General features: G+C 32.7%; 1 protein-coding gene across 1 annotated transcript; it reads left to right on the top strand.

Annotated features, from left to right (window-relative positions):
• Window positions 1-1,309: 1,309 nt before the first annotated feature.
• LOC144843418 (uncharacterized) lies at window positions 1,310-22,957 on the top strand. Its single transcript, XM_078700202.1, has 20 exons — window positions 1,310-1,410; window positions 3,954-4,079; window positions 5,006-5,112; window positions 5,430-5,522; window positions 9,782-9,904; window positions 10,093-10,185; window positions 10,629-10,745; window positions 11,066-11,161; window positions 11,280-11,393; window positions 11,986-12,096; window positions 12,383-12,505; window positions 12,783-12,956; window positions 13,279-13,455; window positions 13,881-15,163; window positions 15,291-15,441; window positions 15,805-19,830; window positions 19,952-20,116; window positions 20,440-20,501; window positions 20,945-21,023; window positions 21,392-22,957. Exons 1-20 carry the CDS (start codon window positions 1,310-1,312, stop codon window positions 21,565-21,567), a joined length of 7,497 nt encoding a protein of 2,498 aa, XP_078556328.1. The 3' UTR covers window positions 21,568-22,957.
• Window positions 22,958-23,200: the final 243 nt, after the last annotated feature.

The following is a 23,200-nucleotide window of genomic DNA, read 5'->3' as shown; positions in this document are numbered from 1 at the left end:
AGCTTCAGATACACAACCTAGTTCTCCATAGGTATTGTACAAATATTCTTCCTGAACAAATATCTATATTTTTGTTTTAGCTGAACATTGGAGTTCAAAAATTAAAATTCATAAACCAAGAAAACCATAAGTTTTACTATCAAAGAAAAGTTTCAAGAAATATTTCTTACAAAACGCCGCTCGATATTTTGACGTAACAGTTTTAATTATTGTTTTTAGTTCTTCATTAAGTGATGCTTTTTTATATTGGTATTCTATTTAGTTTAACAATCAGTAGTAAATATTTTGTGTAACGTAATGCTCTATTTAATTATAAATATGGCCTTTTGAGACCTTGTTATTTTTTATGATTAGAATAAACTTTCCTCTATGCGAATTGCCATTTACCAGATCTTTATAACAAATTTTCTCTCAATATCCGAACACTAACCAAAATGGCAATGAATTGTATAGATGATTTCAACGGGATTTGAACTAACGAATACTCTGATCAACAGCATTACACTCACTGTGCGCTAACTGAAATTCGATGCATTGAGCCTGTAGGGTAAAGACAACCTAGTTAGCAGTTGTCATAGAATAAAACATTTCCGGGTTGTATATGCGAAGACTTGGGGAATTTCCAATATACAATAATAATATGCGTCGTCATGTTATTGTTAGCGTCAATCTGTGTCTACATACAAGCACGTAAGTGAGTCTCTAGCAGTCTCTTGTAGTAAAAAGTCACTAGAATTATCAAAAAGAGATACAGAATGACGAAGTTATTGTTTCCTGTACTATTATTTTTTTTATTTGCTGATTCTACTGAGTCTGTCCCAAGACAAGGACGGTAAGTGATTAACATTGTGTTGTGTAGGCTCCTCAAGCCAAACCAAAAACAAGGCGCTTGTCGGCATGAAAGTATAGGCTACTGTCAAATGCCTTTGAAACTGTAGGCCTACAATTTAAAGATTAATTAATTTTTTTAATAATATAAATAACAACAAAATAAAACAGGATTAATACACGACTTGAAGATTAATATAAATGATTATCTCCGCGTCTCAATAATTAGTAACTTTAGGTTACGTGGTGTTTGGAATCGGTTAAAAACGTAATAATAGACAACAAACTATGCAAATAAAAAATCTATCGAACCAGTATAATTATAATTAAATTACAGCAGGGAAGAGTGAAATTATTGATTACAGTAAATGTCCTATAAAAATCGTGTGTGATTTGAATGTAGGCCTAATAGGAAAAAGTGGGAAATCCCAATGTCAAAAAGAATGACGTAGGTCTTTGTGGAGGGGAATTTCCAACATCTATGAAAATACAGTCAAGCTATGTAACTCAAGAAGAATGTGATGATGAAGTTATTACCCGTGTAATTTCTTTAATAATTGAATCTGACCCAAGACAAGGACGGTAAGTCTTGGTTGCGTTTTAACATTCCATCATAGTTTAGCTTGAAGCTGTTGATAATGTCGCATTGTAGGCATATAGGCCTACAATTGCTTTAGGCCTATAGCGGTTTTTCCAAGTCCATCATGACGCTGCGCCTCACAATTTGCATGCACCATGTCACAACTTCTTACCGAGCTGGGACCGAGGTGAAAAACCACCACCGACAATTTACCACTCAGTCTGTTGCCACCCGGCATACAAAGGGTATATCGTACAGTATATGAACCGTATATAATTGTTTTTAAAGTATAAAAGCTTATTTTATATACTGTATAATGCTATTGTTTACAATGGTAAAATTGGTAAAAATAAATTCGACTAGACACAATTTAATCAAAAAGAAGGTTTTTATAGATAAAAACTCTCGAACAGAGACAGAAGAGTTCATTCAGCTGTTCCATCAGGGCTGATGGTTTCAGGTGGAATGCGGTCTTCAGCTGGAGCGTCGAAACCCTTGGGCCTACAGTTAACTGAAGTTACATTTCTGTGTAATTTATCTATATATACATATATATATATACATGCACTGATGAAGGGCTAGTGTTGCCCGAAAGCTCTGCTAACTTTTCTGGCTGTTTACTTTATCGTTTTGATTTAGCTTTTCGCTTTTTTTTTGTATCTCCATTGAGATCAGTGGCTGGATCTCAATGGAGATACAAAAAAAAAGCGAAAAGCTAAATCAAAACGATAAAGTAAACAGCCAGAAAAGTTAGCAGAGCTTTCGGGCAACACTAGCCCTTCATCAGTGCAAGTGAGGGAATTTGGATAAAGTCATAGCATATGAGTTGGCAAGTGCTGCCTGGGTGGACAGGAATAAAAGAAATATAACAATAGAAGCAGCGTGTTGAATAGTGGGTGGAGACTGAATGAGAGTAGAAAACAAAGAAGGTAGCTTGGTAGAGATATAAACAATTTTGGACTGGAACTAAAAAAAGCTAAAATGGTGGTTATGTATAATATATATATATATATATATATATATATATATATATATATATATATATATATATATATATATATATATAAAATATATATAAATATAAATATAAATTTACGTAAGGGCAAAATTCGGTATATCGCACGTTACTTCTAGAATTTTTACTCGATGGTATATAAAGTTGGTTCATACGTTCGGTACTGATTTTAACCAACTAAAACGTAACCCTGTTTACTAATTAAGATATAAACAATTTTGGACTGGAACTAAAAAAAGCTAAAATGGTGGTTATGTATATATAGGCCTATATATATATATAAAATATATATAAATATAAATATAAATTTACGTAAGGGCAAAATTCGGTATATCGCACGTTAATTCTAGAATTTTTACTCGATGGTATATAAAGTTGGTTCATACGTTCGGTACTGATTTTAACCAACTAAAACGTAACCCTGTTTACTAATTAAGTTAGATAATTTAGTTATTGACGATTAAAACGAATTTAGGTTCAACGATTTGCCCCAAATAGTGGTGTTTTCTGATCGTGGTATACACTGTATGGATGTCGATGATGAAAAATACATGCACTCAATAATACGAGGATGCTTTGAATGTATCTATCTCCTTCTACGATAATTGTTTTTAACAGCTGGAAACCGGTCAAACAGCTTGAGTACAGCATCATAATGTTGAAGACAAGCCGATTTTCCTTAAAAATTACTATTTTGATAGATTTAATAATAGTAATACGTTTATACAAATGTATTGCTTGGCGATGAATAGAACATTCCAAGTCTCAGTCCAAGTTATAATCATTTGGTATAACACAAGTAGGTATAGATTTATGGGCCCTTGGGGGATAAACTTAAAACCTTTAGATATAGTGTTGCAATAATTAGTTATAAGTAGTGTATAACAAATTTTGACTGTAAATACATATTAACCATTTTTGGTCGCCATTTGAAGCGCACATTTCTTACAATGAGTGTGGGTACTGTTAGATATATAAACACATACAAATAAACTGTATTACTTACAGTTGCTTATCAACGTTTGTATTAATTAATAATTACGAAAAATATAAACGTCGTAGTGGTGTATCGTTACATATTATGTAGGCTACTTTACAATTTCAATCGACTATGACAGTGACAGTTTCAACAAAGTCTTAAAACGCAAATGTTTTATTAGTGGTATGTTATAATAAAACATGAAAACAAATTATTTCAATACTGAGTAGATAAAAGAATATTTAAAAATACAAAATACAAATTGGGTTTGTTTAAATTTTACTCAACAATTAGGACTCATTTTGTGACAAGTTTTTCTTTTGGAAGTAATTCCCAGGGTGTTTTTTAGTGGACTACATACGAATCACCGTGTATATTTATTCGTTCTTGTAAACGATGTATGTGTTTAGTCCTGCGGTACATACATTTGAAATCGCCAGTTTTTTACGCTGAAAATACCATGTGTATTCGAGAACCATCTAGTCCTAAACATGAAACAATCTTTTAGTTAGCAGATTCTAATCTCAAAGTGTATAATTATTCTTTATTAGTCCACATGTTTGCAGCAGAGACGAATCGGTGTGGCAGACACGTCAAGTCTCGTACCCGTTGTCCTATCAAATTAGTAGTGACACACAGTGTGGATGGTGGGGTTGGGGGACCTGCGCAAAGTACAGGTAAAATTATTTTTGTTCATAGCTGTTAACATTACATTTAAAACTGATACTGGTATATTTAATATGAAGTAACAATTCTGATGATCTTGTACAATTTTGTGTTGGGTTCATTTCGTATTGCATAGAGCATTCGTGACTCCAACTTAAAGGTATTCAATGTCCAGCACATATTCGTTTGTTTTTGTGTCGATAAATACATGCGATACCAAAAACGTACTATTAGCGACATGATTTGCATTTATTAGTGATTAATAATTAATTCAATACTTTTACATTTAGGACAGGTGGCGTTATATAAATAATACATAATTGAATGAGAAACAAATTATTTTCTTTGGTTGAACAGCAAGTTGATAGCGTTGATTAAGTATTGTATTTTGTCATAGTTTTAGGTGTGTTATAAATACCTTGAAGAATTGTTAACAAGAAAAAACCGAAACTGGGTGCCCCATTCTAAGAACCAAATTATGAATAATGATACATAATGTTGACATGGACATGTCCCGCATCCCCGAAAGAGTATCACGATATAATAATACAAATAATTAAAGGTGGAAAGGAAAATTCGGTCAATCTTTCAATTTTACTACTAATTCTACTATACTCATAATGTACCATTTAGAAAATTTTAATTTCCAAAATATAATCTACTGCACCGATCACTGAGAAGCACCTTGACCAAACAACCAATTATCTTTTTGCAGAGAATTAATTAAATGAATAACATCTGGTACAAAAACATAACGCGAGCTGTTTTAGTTTTAGTCTTGGGGACAAAGAGTTTGCCACTACAAGATATAGGCCTAAATATAATTTTCATTAAGAGGATGACTAGCATCTCTTAACTATGCTACCCAACCTGGATTTTGTTTTCTTTCCGACACGCTATATATCATCATGAACAATATGTATTTACATTTTTAAAGTCGTCGGTACAGTGATTCGTATCGCACCGAATACTTTGAGGTCCCTTTAACAAACTACTTTTGCTGTGATGGATGGGGTGAAGACGGGTTAGGAGGCTGTACGATTCGTAAGTATTGTATTTTTAGCTTTATTAATAGGCATTAATAGGCCTACTATCAATGTAATTGATCGTATTTTGCCATTTTTGATGGGTTAATTAAGCATCACCTGTCATTGATTATTTTGCACTAATGAATGATTAACGTTACTATTGAACTCTTAGCTTTTTGTAGACGTTTAGCCAAGCGAGGTAATGGAATAATCCGCGGTCAAAATTTCGTTAAAAATTCCCTTATAAATAGAACAGTTAACATTTCAACTCATGAAATATTCTCACCATTTAACGCATACACATTTATTATTTGTATACTGATTTGTTTACAGCAATATGTACAGGAAGCTGTGGTGTTGGTGGAACATGTGTTTTTCCAAATACATGTCAATGTCCGTCCGGATTTGATGGACCACTGTGCGACGGTGAGTATTTTCACGCATTGTAAACATAATATGCCTATGACATTATGTTTTTTTAAGAGCAGTTGACTACAAATATTAAAATTTCATTAAAAAGTGGCCAAATGCCAAAACAAAAAATGTTCTTCATACTTTGGTAATTAATCACACTTTAGGTATATATAACAAAATTGAAATATTTTTGAAAACAAATTAATAGTTGGCGATGGTAACAGGCGTGTGATTTTACTCAACACTCTTACCCAGTCTTTCCTCATCTTGTATTAAAAATTTAATTTAAACAATCCGTGTAAGAGTTATTGAAATCAACGTTTACCTTATTTGACAGTGAAATAATAGGAAAAATTAAAAGAAAATGCTGTAATTTTTAAAATGGCCGTTACTATGGCAACAAGATACAGATATCAAAAATAATTTTATCTGTGCATATTACAACCAACCCTCTTTCATTGAGCAAATTTTTAAGAAAATCTATTTTTTTGACTTCGCAACCTAAAGGTCGATTCGACAACTGCTCTTAAGAGCCATTGTCTGTAAGAATCAAAGAAATATAAAAAATAGTGGCAGACTAAAAAAATGGATATCTTTCAAATTTTGCACATGGCTATATATGTGTTTAGAGAAATCAAAAATGAAATATTTTTTATTTCACACATATATTTCCATGGCATTTTAAGGTTTTTTAAAATGGATATTGGTAGTACTTTGATGAACGATATTTTTGTTTTGTTCAATTAATTATAAAAAATAATCAGTGTATGCATAATAACAATGCATTGTGTACCTGTTTCATATTTTTTTTATATTTTTTATTTCATACTTTGGGAGATACCATTTATTTAAAAAGGGTTGTTTTTCACTTTTTTTAAATTGTTAAATGCAACTAAACTTCACCATAACGCCCAAAGTGGTGTATTTTTTAGCTGATTTATTACAAATAGGTAGTTCTAATGTTTAATAAGTGATTTTTAAAATAAAATACTGGGGTAATTTAAAAATCTACAAGCAGTGTTGCCAGAAACATAGGCTATTTTATAAAAAAAACATGGTATATTAGTAAAAACATGTTATTTTCTTTGATTATCTGATTTGAAACTCATTGGTCAGAAAAATTCTTAATGTTTTATATAATTCTAGTTGTGTTGTGAGAAAAAAAAACCAATATTTTTAATTATAGATTCTGTAATTCTCAGTTTTAATGTCATTTTATAGGTTATATCCTCTGGAAATGTGAATAAATTATCATATCGTTGTGAATTTTAATCTTTGCAACAGATTACTCCTCTCTTATTTTGAAGTTCCTCTTTCATTTTTTTACTTCTTTTATTTGCTAACCTAAGAAGATCCCACATGCCCATCCACCACCACTTCCAACTACCCCCCCCCCCCCCCCACCCCCTAAACCTACACTGACAATAGCCACAAAAAGATAAACTGCAACACTTTGGTCGATCATCCACTATAGAGTGTCAAATTCGTGCATTCAAGCACCACCCACACTGCCGCTACCATCGCCCCAACCAATAGACGGATTCAAACTCCTCCGTCCCACTCCTCCGTCCCGTATGTTAATGCTACATAACAAATATTGAAGCCCTGATGTGAAATTTCATTTCATTTACGGTCAGCATGTAAAATATCACACTTTATATTAAATATTGGTTTTAAATTCTATATTTTTTTTACTGTGATGGTTGGATTTAGTAGTAATTATTAATTAATAATTATCTGATAATTATTTAATTTCCTTTAGTTATGCATAGCAACAGTTACTATAGTAACTAAAATTGAGATATTCTTTAGATTGTTCATACTTACCTTATACAAATTTAAATTTGTAGATTATTAGCAGGCATGCCTTATTAGCATTTTCAAATTACCATTTCACAAGGTCATATTCGTAAGGACTCTCTTCTGTGATTATTTTTATTCATGAAAACCCCATATTTTATTTACAGCGGGCACCTCCCGTAAGCGGCCACCTCCCATAACGGACGCACTTTGAAAAGCCTGTTTGTTCTTCCTATCTAATTAGTGCATTTGATACCTACCGTAAGCGGCCACCTCCCGTAAGCAGCTGCGGACACCTTTTTATACTAAAAATGAGATTTTTTGTATGATAAATGACCTCCCGTAAGCGGCCAGCCGAAAAATGTGATACTTATTGCACAGACCTATGAATTAGAGGTCCATGTTTATTGTATTTCTTTATATATTAGCTTTATTTCGAAGCGGTTTTAAAAACATTACTGTGAAGAGATGAGAAAACTACACAGATTTTGACCGATCATTTTTCAAATGATAACAGCTTTTAAAATTTGTCTGAAAATGCTAAAAAATACTAAACCACCTGATTATAAATAATAATACAATTAGCTGGAAAATTGAGAGGCTCGTTTCGTTAAAAATATTGTACTTAGTTACGTATAGAAACAGTTGCTACAATACACTATAGGTAAAATGTTGATGTCATTTGACCTCAATATGTAAACATTTTTTTCATTCATGAAAACTCCATATTTTATTTAAACAAAATTATCCTTAGTTATGTAAACAGGTTTAAGATAACACTAAAGGTCAATTTACAAAAAAAGTAGAATTGTAAAACTATGTAGAAAAAAATTTTTGTATTTATGAAAAAACCCTTATTTTTTAAATATTTTCGCATAGAAACAGTTACTATGGTAAAATGTTGGCCTCATTTGACCTCAAAATGAATGAATTTACAAGGTCAAATTTGTCATCACTTTAAGATTATTAGAATGCAGTAGAAGTAAAATTGAGAAAAATTACAAATGCAATCAATTCTTTGTATTCATAAAAACGCCATTTTTTCGCTTTTTTTTTAAATTACTTTTCTTAGTTACACATAGAAATGGTTGCTAAGGTAACACTATAGGTAAAAAATGAAAATTGTTGAGAGTTTTTATGAACTATCTTGTAAATTTTGATCGAACATTAATAGTTGTAATAAAGTGTGGACCTGTCCTGTTTTGCATTCTGACCCCTTTTGACCTCAAATGACCTATTTACAAGGTCAGATTTTTTTGGAGGTCTTCCTGTAAATCTTTACACAAAATAGATGTAAACATTTATAAAAACCTTGACGCAATTATTTCAAAGTTTAACATTATTTTCCATCAACTAAATATTTCAATGCAAAATACTGTTTTTCTGGCAATTAATTGAAATAAACCTGGCAACACATTCTCCTATTTTATCTAAACTATTCGTATGACTCTAGTAGCATTATGACAAGCCACAAATACATGTAATTATTGGATTAGCCATATTTAAATTGTGTTTCATGTGTTTTGTTTGTTGATATTTTGTTTGTTGATATTTTGTTTGTATTTTTTCGTATTTTCCTGGCAACACAAAACCTATGTACGTAATTTACCCCAGTATTTTTTTCGTGATTATTGTTGACAAAGCTATTGACTATCAAATTACAAAACCTCATTGATATAAAAACACCACTTTGGAAGTTATAGGTACGTTTATGAGGTATACCTTTATAAATAAAATATTGTTTAAAAACACCCCTTTTTCAAATAATGGTATCAACCAAACTCCATTTTGTAATTTTTTTTTTCTACATTAAATGGAACTCAATACATGTTGTTTACACTGCTATAAACAAAAACTGTATACTGTAAGTATTTTTGGTTAAAATAAGTATACAAGTTTGTACTTTTTCACTATAGAAAATCTGTGAAAAATGGAAAAAACATCACAATTTGGATAATTGACCGTTGTCATGGCAACGGAGGCTAAACATTAAAATGAATGTTGTAGATATGCTTTTTATTGAAATGTCTATTCATGGTAAAAATATGAGAGAAATCTATTTTTTTACATCTGCCACCAAATCTTTGATTTTTACAGACAATGGCTCCCAAATACAGAATATCTCATCGAGAACAAAAGATTTGGCAGGACGATTATAATTAATGATATTATTATTTGTACGATAACATTTATCATGGCTACTGACTGAGGAAGGAACTTAACTATTGTTTTAATATCCCGTTGAACATTGTCGTTGTGGACTTAACACAAGTTGCTGACACTATACTAATATAATACACAGCGGCTAGTTATGTAAATATAGGCCTACATTTTTCTGCAAAGTGTATCAGAACCTGGGTTAAGTTATTATTTAGATTTTACAGAATTCCTTTCAATTTCTTCAATATTTGAATGGGATATACATATATTAGGTTTCGTTGACATATATTTTTATTTTATTATATTTGAAGATATCAATGAATGTGACAACAACAATGGAAACTGTGATTATAAATGTACAAACACCGACGGAAGTTATTATTGCCAAAATTGTCCTACTGGATTTGTAGAGAATGACGATGGAAACTGTGAAGGTAGTACTCGCACACATAATTGGCGCGTCACGATTTTTGCTTCGTAGAGAGGTTGTGTTATTTTATTATTTTAAGAATAACAAAAAAATACTTCTGAAGCAATAAATAAATGAATAAATAATTCAACCAAAAGTTTTGTAATAGTGGTAATGTATTCTATTTCGAATAAACGGTTAATTCTCTACTAGCTGTGTGTAATCCACCATGTGTTCACGGAAATTGCAAGGCTCTAGATTATTGTGAATGTGAAGAGAATTATGTAGGAGACGCATGCGATGATTGTAAGTAGACTACACGATATTATAATCTCACTCGTTCCACAATTTATCAACAACAAAATATAAATACATAAACAAAATTGGAAGTAAATATGCATGTACAAAACTTTAATTCATACTCTCCGAGCGCGGCTTTGTGATAATGTTTTCATATTTAATTAATGGAGCTCTCCATCTTATTACGTTTTGTGTATATCTGCGTAATATGTTTTCACCGTTTCTTTTGTATGTCGTATGTGCTACGGTATTTTTTAAACAAACCTTTCCTTATCCCACTTCTGCAGAATTGAGTGTCCATGAATGACCGACAACAAATTTTCAAAAAAATAAGTGCTACGTGATGAACCAAACTTTGCTGCTAAATATAATTCTCTGAATAATCTCTTCCACTGTTCACGGATATAAGAGAACTGATTATTATTAACAATGATTTCATATTTCACTAGTAAATGAGTGTTGGATTGACAATGGTGGATGTGCCCAAGTTTGTACTAACACGTTTGGAGGATTTCAGTGCGGGTGTCGGGCTGGATATGAACTATCAAGGCTTACCGATTGTTTACGTAAGTTGGTAGCTTTTTAGTATTTTTATTTAAGTTATTTAAATTTATGACAAATCTATTAAATTCTAAGAATGGTGTACGGACAGGTGTGTGGATTTACCATGTTTAAAATTTGACCGAAAGGTTGACATTGTTTAATGAATAAAGGCAATGATATAGTATATCGATGAAATTTCCAAATATCGCAATAAAATGATTAATTGTGTCAACAGAATGGACGATGTACAGTATTTGAGAGAGTAGGAGCCAGTTGTCAGCTTTTAACGAAAGTTTTAAAAATCAATCAATAACTTAGGCCTTTTTTTAATGAAATGTTTTAGCTATTTGTGAGCCTCAGTGTGAAAATAATGGTAACTGTGTTGGACCTAACAACTGTGATTGTCCTGATACATATGAAGGTGACAGATGCGAAAATGGTAACTAGAACTAAATCTTTTTTTTCCATAGACTGATAATTTTATCCATCGAAATATAACTATTTCTACATTTAAAAAGAGATATTACTTTCGTATATTTCCTTGGTTTTGGTAATAGACATCGATGAGTGCAAAATGAACAATGGAAACTGTGAACAACGGTGTGAAAACATTCCTGGAACATTTAAATGTGTTTGTGACGATGGATATTCTGGCACAAATAACTGCACCGGTATGTAATCTTAAATACCATGTAGTATAGCTACGCAGTTCTCACCATATGAAATAACGAATTGAATCACTGACACCATGGAAATGCTTTGTGGTCAATCGGCTAGCAATTCAAACAGACCTACACAACGATAAACGTTTGCCCAGACTACAGTACTAGCTAACCTAGCCCAACTTTAAGAAACCACAGCATGCATTGTTTCCGATGTCTTTACAGTTTGTGGTATAAAGACAGCGGAATTAGTTGATTGCATTAATAAGAGAAAAATGTTAGTTTCGACATGTCCATGTTCATCCTGATAATAGACCACCACATAAATGGGCCACTTTTGGTCTCAACGTAATTTTCCAGTATTTGCGATTATTCGACCAATGGAACAGGTGCCGACCCACAGCAACAGCCACAGTGCATCACGGTTCTCTACCTTGATAAACACAACGCTATTTAAATGATTGCATACTTTTTTCTATTTTAATGTATTGTTCATGGGAGACAAGATTTAACTTTTGGGACCGTAGATTAATGTCGTTTGGGAGAGCTTCACTGTTAAGTTAAATTAACATTCATATTTTTAGTAAATTATTTTGTTCAGATATTGATGAATGTTCCTACGCTAATTGTCACAACTGTACAAACTCACCCGGTAGTTTTGAGTGTATTTGTAACGAGGGATATGAAGCATACGATTCATACAATTGTGAAGGTATGAAATTCTAACATTACAGTATTTTATTTCGGATACTGCTAAAATTACCACTATTCTTGCTGACACACTACCAACATTGCACATTAGTTAGAGCAAACCCATATTTCTTTTATTGGGTAAGCATTTCAATCAAATCATTCAAACAATTATCTAAAGTATTTACTTACTTGGCTGAGACTTTTTTACATAAACATAATTTATTTTATAATTTCAAATAGTATGTTTTCGTCATTAGAAAAAAAATTAAACAAAAGTATGTTAATCTAATTGCTTTATTTATCAGATATTGACGAATGTTCTATTGGAATAGACAAATGTGCACAAATATGCGCCAACGCAATCGGTAGCTTTAGTTGTGAATGCCACGAAGGATGGACACTTGCTCAGGATATGAAAGGATGTACAGGTACAACAGTTTAAGATTATAATATTACAGTATTATTTGATTATTTTCTATCTATGATTATGTACTTTTTTGTATTTTTTGAAAACTATATATACGGTTTACAATGTGTCACTTAAAACATCAATCATACGGTTATCACTATATAGGTTCTAGACGGTATTTTATAACTTACGCCTAATCCTAATACTATATACAAAATACCGACAAAACGGTCTCTATACCGACATATTATGTATTTTGGTATCTTTAATAATCATCATGCACATGTTATTAACAGCAAATCCTTGTGTTGAAATCGGGGTACCGTTTGGTGGCAACCGGACATGTACTGGACTTACAACCGGAGAAACATGTGCCTTTGAGTGTGAATGGAATTATCGTATGTTGGGGTCTTCAACGAGAAAATGCCTATCGAACGGTGTGTGGAGTGGTCATGCAACACGTTGCGAAGGTTTGTCGTGAAAATAAAAATATTTGCATTAAACTTGAAACATTTTAAGATCAGGTTCTCAATTACAAAAGAAATCTCAAAGTATGTATACATTGTCGTATGGCACGAAAGAAAATGTGGCCTGTAACAATTTCGAGAAACTCAAACAATTCTTTTCAGAACTAAACATGGTGAACAACAAACAATTTCATATTAGTAAGTTCCTGTATAATACTTGCATCCTTGATAACCCTGTTTACATTATTTTTGGACATTTCACTGTTCCTGGGTAGTAAAATAGCATTCAACGACACTTCCATATATATATATATATATCTTGCAGAAATTCTTTGTCCCGATGTTCCGTCGCCTCAAAATGGTTACATTCAATTACCATGCGAAAATCATGTCGGAAGTCACTGCAGTTTTGGCTGTGATTCAGGATATTTCTTGGAAAAAAATATTGTGGCGAAATGTCTAATATCTGGAAACTGGAACAGCACATTTCCAAAATGTATTGGTAAGATAATGTTAATTTAATTTTTAAAAATTAAAGTTCCCACCATGGTGGATATAATTAATAGGCATCACTAGCTCTTTTTTTAGATATGTAATAAGTGAATGTTTTAAGGTTTTTTTATTCATGTATGGTTTATAATTTTATGGTACGATATCTAATTTTAATAAGATGTTTCTATTTTTATAGCAATTTTAACTAATTTTTATTTATTTGTAATACAATTCATTTCAGTCTTTGACTGTCGTTTTGTAATATATTTTTATATACCGATTAAATAAAAATAAAAACGTCTTTGTAATAAATTAATTTTAATTATTTAAAGAAATGTTATACTAATTAAAGACTTGAAAGTGTCGATATGTCATAATGGCCTCAAATTATTCAAAGAAAAATAATAATTCATAAAGAAACACTTTTTATTTTAGAAATCCAAGTATGTGCTCCATCGCCATGTGTAAACGGCTTTTGTCAGGCATCTCAAAACGCGGTAGGTGGTTATACATGTGATTGCTCTGGGACTGGTTATATGGGAAAGATATGCGCAGAAGGATTTGTAACAACACCAGAGTGGCCTGATGTTTGGGTAGGAGATGTGTATGATTTGGAATTTATTGCTAAACCAAAGCAAGCGCTTGACTTAATTATTAAGACAGATTGTGATAAAGTAGTTTTTAAGCCAGACAAGTTATCGTTTTCTTCAACAATAAATAAGCTTACGTGTTCGGTTCATGGTATGAATCAGGGGTTTGTGAAAATATCATATGTCCTAAGAGGAAGGGAAGCAGCGGATTTTCTAGCCCCAAGTGATGACAAAATATTCGTTCTAAAGAAGAACTCGCAGAACAATGTTGACAAAATAGTTACACCCGGCAATCGTCTACCATCGGGTTGTTTTGTACTCTCGAATTATTCCACGTGTAAAGGAAAATATTATGTTTCAACTAATGAATGGACAAAGAAAGGTAACAACACTTTACAAACTACTGGAATTACATCGCTGGCAACAGAAATGTTTGAATTACCACTTAGTCTTCACGGACAGATAGTCACAAGTAGCATGAAAACTACATTGTCACGTGATAAATGCCAAAGTAAAGCCATAACATTAGATGACATTCAATATTTTGTTCGGTATAACTCTTTGTATCGCAATTACACACGGCAACTTGAAAATGTCTTCCCAGATTGGATAACGTTTATATCCGTTGACATAGATCCGATGGATGCTACAAAATCTTTTTCAGCATTGAGTCTTCTTGGAGCTGAAATGAAATCGATTGAGTGGTGTGAAGCTGCACCCGTCGTAAGTGATGGCCAGTACTCTGTCTTATTACTCTCGAAGGCAGAATTGATGATTGGAGGCAGACATGTATCTTTGCCACAACCACCGTTCAAAGGAAAGTACTGTTTTATAGTGGGTATGTGCAGAATGACATCTGGAGAAGTAATGATGGTATTTCCAGAAGGTTCAAGAGATATTTTGAGTTACATCAGGAATATAGAATATGATGATTCCTTTAAAGTTAATGTAAATGTATTGACTTTTTCAAAACATGGTATGCGGAATTCAAATGTTAATTATAACAATGAAAAGGATACAGTCAGCATCTTGATAAATTTGCAATATCTGTACTACATCAACAACACAGTATCTGCTAAAGTTGAAGGTAGTGGAGATGTTCAAGTTTCCCTCGAAAATGCAGCACATGTATGTATTTCCCTTAATATGTCTTTGTAAAATCTTCTATTGCCCAATTCTGTATTATTCTTATTAAAAGCAGTCAAACTTTTTCAATGAATCGTTTAATTATATATTTCGTTGTGTATTTTTACAGTTATTTAGTCATCTATTCATACAACGTTGGGTGTTACATCAATTTGGAGATTCCAAAATTAGCTTATTCTGGAAAATGCTTGGTGAAGACATTGTACTGAATTTCATCTCCAATAAAACGAAAAGACCAACATTGCACGCCGGTATCGGTGGTGAGTTCCATTTTTATATTGTTTGAAGGTTTGCATGGCGAAATCAAATGTTGATATAAGTTTGCGGTACACCAGGGTATTAGTTCTGAAAAGAATTACCGGAAAACAATGTTTGACATACCTATCTCAATCACTTCATACTAATTAGTTAGAAAGACAACTAACAATATCTTTGAAACTGAAGTTGAACAAAAATATAATAATAGAAATAGTTTTGAGACCATATTATTAAGAAACAAGAAAGACAAGAATGAAAAAAAAATTACTTGCTAGGTTGCACTATTGTAGCGTACAATGACATCTCTACAATCTTTTTTTAAATGTTAATCACTACAATTTAATGATAATGTTGTGTCTGTTTAGGTTTTGTTGTAGATGGATTCTTTTCTCCTGATCGAGGAATAAAAATGGAATCATCTACGTCATTTGCATCTTTTGATGACACGCCTTTTTCCTGGCTGCTCAAGACTGATGAATCTACTGTAGAAGTGTTTGTGAATTATGATTTGTCACCGAATCTTGATATTCCATCGGATCTAAACACGATGACAAAGATTATAAGTGATCTTAAAAACATGCCACCTCAAGTGAAAGAATTAAGTAAACAACTATTGGCTGTTGAAAATGACGACTTATATTCTATTCTGTTATCTACAGTCAATGATTTAACTTACAATATTAATCAGTATTTCCAAGCGTTAACCCAAAAAGATTTGAAACAGATTGCTATGTCTCTGGCTGATTTACGTGTACAGTGTAAACGTATTTTGAATTCTCTTTGGAATGTTAATGATAAATTGTCTACCAATCCCAGTAAGAATAATCTGCAAAATGATGTTCTTAATGTTACAGCTAGAACAGAGCATCTAAGTAACAAAGTTCTTGTAGAAGTACAGAATCTTTTCGTTTATGAAACTACGTCAGGGTCTGGTTTCCGCATTAACTCTAGCATATGTTTATCAAATAATCTCTGTTTTCCGTCTTTGGAGGTAAACGTCTTAAATTCATTTAACAATTGTCCAAACCTCAAAGACCAACACCAGATTAATCAACCCGTTCCTAATGTCTGCATGACAGGAGAGTTCTTTATTACTCAAACCCTCAATCAATTCATCCGTGTTCCAGCTGGATCGAAATTGAGATTATCATTTGCATGCAACGTTAATCATTGGATAGGAAATATACCAGTGTATATAAAACTACTTGGAATTGAACAAGATACCACTATGCACCTGACAATGGAAGATATTTATTTTAGTTTTTCTGGTAAGCTTTGGGGTTTATTTGATGCGAGTGGTAACGTTACATCAAGATTGGGATCGTTTGAGTCGATGGTGTTTTCTGCAAATGGAGAAGTATCAGTTGAAGGTCCATTGTCATTAGGGAAAATATTGAAAAACAACATAATCTCTATATCCCATAAATTAGTTGAAGATAGCGAACGAAGACTTAGCCAAGCTTCAAAGTCTCTCGACATAGCAACATCAACATTGCAGAATACATTGAAAGAAGAAGCTATTCAAACAGCTAATGTTGCTAAAGCTAGGGATAAACATGATTCTGCTTTAAAAGATATTGTTGAAGCAAACAATGCAGTTGAAAGAGCTCGCAAAACGCTTGAAGATTTACGCCATGATACAAGGGATTTAGAAGAAGCCGTGAACAATGTTTGCGAAATACATGAATGTAGTGGTGTATGTCTACCCGGAAGTAAACTTGTTACCTACGTAGAAGATGTGTATGGATATGTTCCGTATGCATGTTGTATTAACAAAGAAGAATCAACAGTTGTTAACGAGACAACCGCCTGTTGCGATATTTGTTATTTAGCAACCCCGGTTAAGACCATGAGTTTAGATCCTATTAAACTTATTACTGCTGCGTATGATTTTATTATGGAAAAATATATTAGGGGTGTAATAGCTGTTATAACGTCCATAAAGAAAGGCAGTCGAAATTCTTATTCAAAAGGTGAATGTTGTGAAGAATGCCAAAAACCAGTTTTAGTAACAGCTACGTTGCAGTCATGTAGCACATGTGTCAATTATGAAATCATAGGTCAAATAAAGAGGTCTAAAACAGAAGAAGTCTTTTGCAGTACTCATATACCGGACGCCAATTGTGTGCAAACAAATGAACAATGCCGAAAACAACGAAGTCGAGCATTTGATCAAATAAAAAAAGAAACACCCGACCTTGCTGTACCAATTAAAGAGTTTGATGATGCTGTTTTAAGTGCATCAGTTGCAGAGGCAGTATTAAACGAAGCACTAATCGATCTCGACAATGCATGGAACCAGCAAAAAGAAGTATTAGACAGGGTTATGATACTGAAGAAACATTTCAACAATACCCAAGATGCATTGGACAAAATACGAAGAGAAGTTGAAGCAGGTCTGAATATAAAACAACATCAAATAAACGGATCACTTGAAGAAAGTTTAGAGTTAAATAAACTTCACTTCAGCATTGATCTAGTTGAAGAAGACACTTCCATGATTCCAGTTGTATGTTATATCACGTTGTCATCTACTCCTGTACAGATTCAAGTATTTATTGATGCCAACAATTTAAATTATACCATTGAAAATGCTGCAATTTTCATTACGGAAGAATTGTTTGGTGACGTAACAAGATCAGTTAGAAGAAGGAGAGGAGTAAACCAAAAACGTGATGGACTTCGTAGAAGACGTGACATCACTACCTTTATTCAACAGCCACCATTTCAAAAGGTCGGTTATATTCTGATGAACGATTCTCTGGATCTCAATATTACAAGCAGCCTTTCGCGAGATCAAAATGTCATTCAAAATGAGGAGAGGTGTGCAGACTATAACAACATACTGGATTTTGTTAAACATTCCTTCCAAACACTATTAGAGACTGTAAATATTAGTAAAGTTGCTAATGCAAAATCACTGGAAACAGAAGAAATGTTTCAACATGACTACTTGTACAATCTATCAGTGGTAACATCACCGAGTGATGTAAATAGAAGTGCATTGTTATATTTTAACTTAACTATGAGTGATTTAGACGAGTCCAATACAGGTAATGGAGTTGAGGAAAAAGCGTTGTCAAAAGTTATTAATTCTTTAAAGAGGAAAACAAACAACACCAAATCATTACTTGAGGTTGACTTGATGACTAATTGGAAAACTGTTATGGACCAATATACTCGTAATGCAAGTGGTCTCACTGACTGTGAAGGGTTTTATGATTGCTTAACAGCGGAATTGATTGCTTTAAAATATTTATCAGAAGGTAAAGAGATTTACCAGAATGCTTCTGCCCTCGATGAATATGTATCAATTTTTCTGAATGCTAATTTGTCAAGCTCCGAAAAACTAGAAACAAGTGGAAAGATTGTACTATCTCGGGTTATTTTTCTCAAAAATGATAATGATATATGTTTAGAAGCTCCCGTCATTACCGAGCACCCAAAACCAAACATATCTACTGTTGAAGGAGAGGACATTACTCTGACGTGCCAATCTACTGGAAACCCAATTCCAACATATAGTTGGAAGTTTAATGGCCAAGTACTGAGTGGTATGAATGTAAACTCACTAATTTTAAAGCGTATAAATATCACTAATTCTGGACTTTACACATGTCAGGCTAGCAATGCAGTTACGAAAGTGTCATCGTTGCAATCTCATGTCACAGTTGAATTTGCACCACTGATCACCGAGCATCCGCAGGACACTGTAATCGAACATGGTAATATTGAAGGCGCATATTTCACTTGTCAAGCGTTCGCTCGGCCACTGGCAGACTACCAATGGTACTTTCAGTCTTCTTCGTCAGATATGGAACTAATCCCAGGTCAGAATGGCCCAAGTATTGAGATATTAAGCCCAGAATTTAAACAAGATGGATGGTATACATGTAAAGCTTCAAATAATCACGGGCAACAGCTATCAAGTGCGGCAAAACTTCACGTTCTAGGAATATCGATGCCAGAATTCTCGAGCAAAATCGCTATATCATTTTTCAGTGTAGACTCTTTCAAGTCAACAGAGACATCATTGGAAGATACTATTGCAAATGTCATGAGTAACACTGATGCAGAATTAGAACGTCTCAACTATCAGGAATTCACGCAAAATGGTAAATCATTTCTAAGGCAGATAACATTTGAAATAAAAAGTACAAATGCAACATCTATTGATATGTTAACTGTCAGCCGAGAGGAATCAGCCTACCGGGTTAAAGACAAGATTGAAAGCATCCATGAAAAAGTAGTCCAGCTTAAAAATCGGCTCACTCCTGGTGAAACATTCAAACTTAGAGGTGAAATTGTTGAAATGGTAGAGTTTAATGCTGCTTTAAATGGTCCTATATGTCCGAACACTCAGTACGCACACACTGATGGATATATATGTGGTGAGTTGATCTTTTATTGTTGATTTTGTTTAGTGATACTTTGTTTAAATTAAAATGTTCGTATGTTCTGTTTTTATTTATGTAGTTTAAAAAAAATCACATGTTACTTTTCATTTCTTAGTGAACTGTCCTCCCGAGTCATACCGTGGAAATGATAACTTGCCTGCAGTGTGTCAGAAATGCCCACGAGGGTTTTATCAGCCTGAAGAAGGACAGACGAAATGTCTGAGATGTGATGGATGTGGCGATGCTGATTTTGAAGCACACAAACACAATAAGCTTCCTCGTATGTATACGATTTTTTACATTTTTGTTTAAGAAATTGATATCGGCGTCTGCCTCTGCAAGATTCTTTTTTAGATGTTGTACACGTCCGCATTCTTGCTTAGTGACCATGCTGGTCAAAGTAAAGTCATTCACAATAAAATAGGAATACACTGTACAAAATCATTGCGGTTTTTAATTTTCCACCAAGCATGTTTTGATGTCCGTATCTTCAAAATAATTAAGTAAGTAGATTACTGTTTTTATAGAACATGGCTACATCCACTTTGTTTAATGTTTTGAGTTATGTTAACAACATACTATTTATTTTGTTTTTTATGTTAGCTGTTTCTTCAAGTATGCTGTCTAGAACGATGATATCTGAAGAGAAGCATGTCGCCAAACAGGTAACCATTCTATAAAATCAGTCACTGTTTAGAAAACTCTTCTTTAACATTATATGGATATTTGGAGTAGTTATACGCTTATTGTTGTTTGACCATTGAATTAGGTAAAGTAAAAAGTCAACTTAGTAATATTTACAAAACTTAAAAATGGCTGGACGAAAACTGCACATACAAATTATACACAAATTAAACTTCATGAATGATTGTAAAAATCATACGGTACTGGGTTTAGATCAACTAGCATTCGTGCTACCGATAAATCGTACAATGATAGGATTTTTCTAATGACAGCTCACTACGAATGAATGATTGATTTCATTATGTATCACTTTCATACGAATATGTACTACCCTCTATAACTCGTTGGAACATCGGGTGTAAGAATCACCAACCTGTCTGCTTTTCTACGTACGCTTAATTGAATTCATTGTTTCTGTTATAAGGACGGCAGTAAGTTGATCAACATCGCCGTAGGTGTATTGGTTCTCTTGATTGCTGTACTCATAATAATCAAAAGTAAAGGTACGTGGCGCTTTAAAAGTAATATAGTTGATCTAACCAGGTTTATTAAAACATCTCTTTGATCTTACCAAAGAATTTATTAGTAAAACTAAGTATTATTTTATACTAATACATTTTCAACATCTTTAGATTCAATGTTCTGATCATTTCCGCCGCCTTATATAGCCATAGGATATTATGATGTTTTAAATAACAGCATAGTAGCTAAATCCATACCACTTCCCCAATTCCTCCACCTACACCGGCCTCATCCTCCATCCTCGCGTATTTTGAATTCCCCAAACGCTCCAAGTTGACGTATTTTGTTAGAAAAGTAAGCGTAATTTGGATTGAGCGAGAGTACTTAAATTATTGCATTTTTTTCGAAGTGTACAAGAAGCAAAATGACTACCAATATCAGAAGATGCAAAAGTCAGGAGACGAATACGTTCTGAACAACAAAAAGCAGACTTTGTGGTCAAAGAGGAAATTTGTAAAAGTTCTGATCTTTTGTTTGTCAATTTTGATTCTTGTTTTGGTTTATATTCCAGGGTTGTGGGCATGAAAACTAGGTTTCATTTGTTTTATAAAATATGTACAAATAATAATATATGTCTACAACTAATAATACAGATAAAGAACATAATTAGACAAACGTGATCTTATCGGATCTCGATATGTAAGAAACTTTGTTTTTTAAATTTATTACATGCTTGGTCACGTGTAAGAAAACCTCACTTTTAATTGTTTATCAGTTGGTAAACTAAAGGAATCATTAGTAATATTATAGATTCACATGAAAAACCGGTAACACAATAATATCCTTACCGCAGCTGAGATGAATTGTAAAAATAGCATTTAAAAAGGTTTTTAAAAGTGTTATTAATTTGTGTCAAATGTATGTGTTCAATTCTGAGAGTATATTTTGGTGCCTGTATTGATGATACCTAACGAAATATAGAAGGAAAACATGGACATTTGTAAAACTTTGAAAATGGTTCTGTCGGCTATTTGTCTGTCGACAAATTCTGTCAGCAAAGTAGTTTTCGGTGAAATGTTCGGGGTCTAGTCCATGAGATTTAGCTAAAAAATTACCCTTTTTGGACACAAATTGCAAGAAAAGGTTTTTTTGATGAAATGTCTTCTTTTGACCCTACTGAACACATTTATCAACGTTAGGACATTTTTCGACAACGGGAAGTAGCCTAATTTGCATAATTAAAAATGGCGGCCATTTATAATCACGTACTCTGTATCTTGGAAATCGCTAGTCACAGACACCTAATTATGGTATCAAAATCGTTAGAATATATGTTTTTATATTCACTTTAATGAAAAAGTTTGTCCAAAAATGAATGGAAGTGCTATTTCTAACATTATTGACCTTTGATCTTGATTTATCATATCTCAGCAACCACTAATCTGAGATATACAAATTAGGGCTTAAATTGTTTAGAAACTACATATTTATATCCAGTCTAATAACATGTTTTTGCAAAAAATGGCGGATTCTAACATTATTTACCTTTGACCTTGATTTATCATATCTTAGCAACCACTGATAGGAGAGGCACAAAATATGGCTCAAAATGTTTAGAAACTAAACATTTATATTTAGTCTAATGGCATGTTTTTGCAAAAAAATGGCCGATTCTAACATTATTGACCTTTGAACTTTACACTACATAAAATCGCATAACTTTAAAAATATTGTACATATGAAATTATTTTTAGTGTCAAATTGTTCAGAACATACATGTTTCAATAGAGTCTAATGACACATTTTGTCCAATAATGGCCTATTGTATGGTTATTAACATTTGAACTATATTTAAAAAGGATTTTTAAAAACTGGAATCTTCTTCATGTGGACATCCATTATGTGATTTGGAACTCTACAATGTAAAAGAGTTACAATGTTGACTTATTATGTTTAGTTTAACGTAGGCTGTATTATAAGCATAAACTATTGCATTCATCAATAAACTGCCTACAAGTGTATATGTTTGTTTGTTTATTTTATTTCTTATCGTCTTCGCAGCTCAAGCTGAATTTCAAGATATTTATATTAAAAGCATTAAAATTGATGGTTTAAAAAAATGGTAAAAATTAAACCACATAGAAACATGGTACATACACAATACATTCACGTAAAAAAAGTACAAAAACAAATTATAAAAGGTTAAAAACTATACACC

The sequence above is a fragment of the Antedon bifida genome, chromosome 5 (genome assembly GCF_963402885.1).
Source record: "Antedon bifida chromosome 5, ecAntBifi1.1, whole genome shotgun sequence".
NCBI classification, from domain to species: domain Eukaryota; kingdom Metazoa; phylum Echinodermata; class Crinoidea; order Comatulida; family Antedonidae; genus Antedon; species Antedon bifida.
Note: the sequence above shows the minus strand (reverse complement) of the source record. Positions and strands in the feature narration are given on the sequence as shown.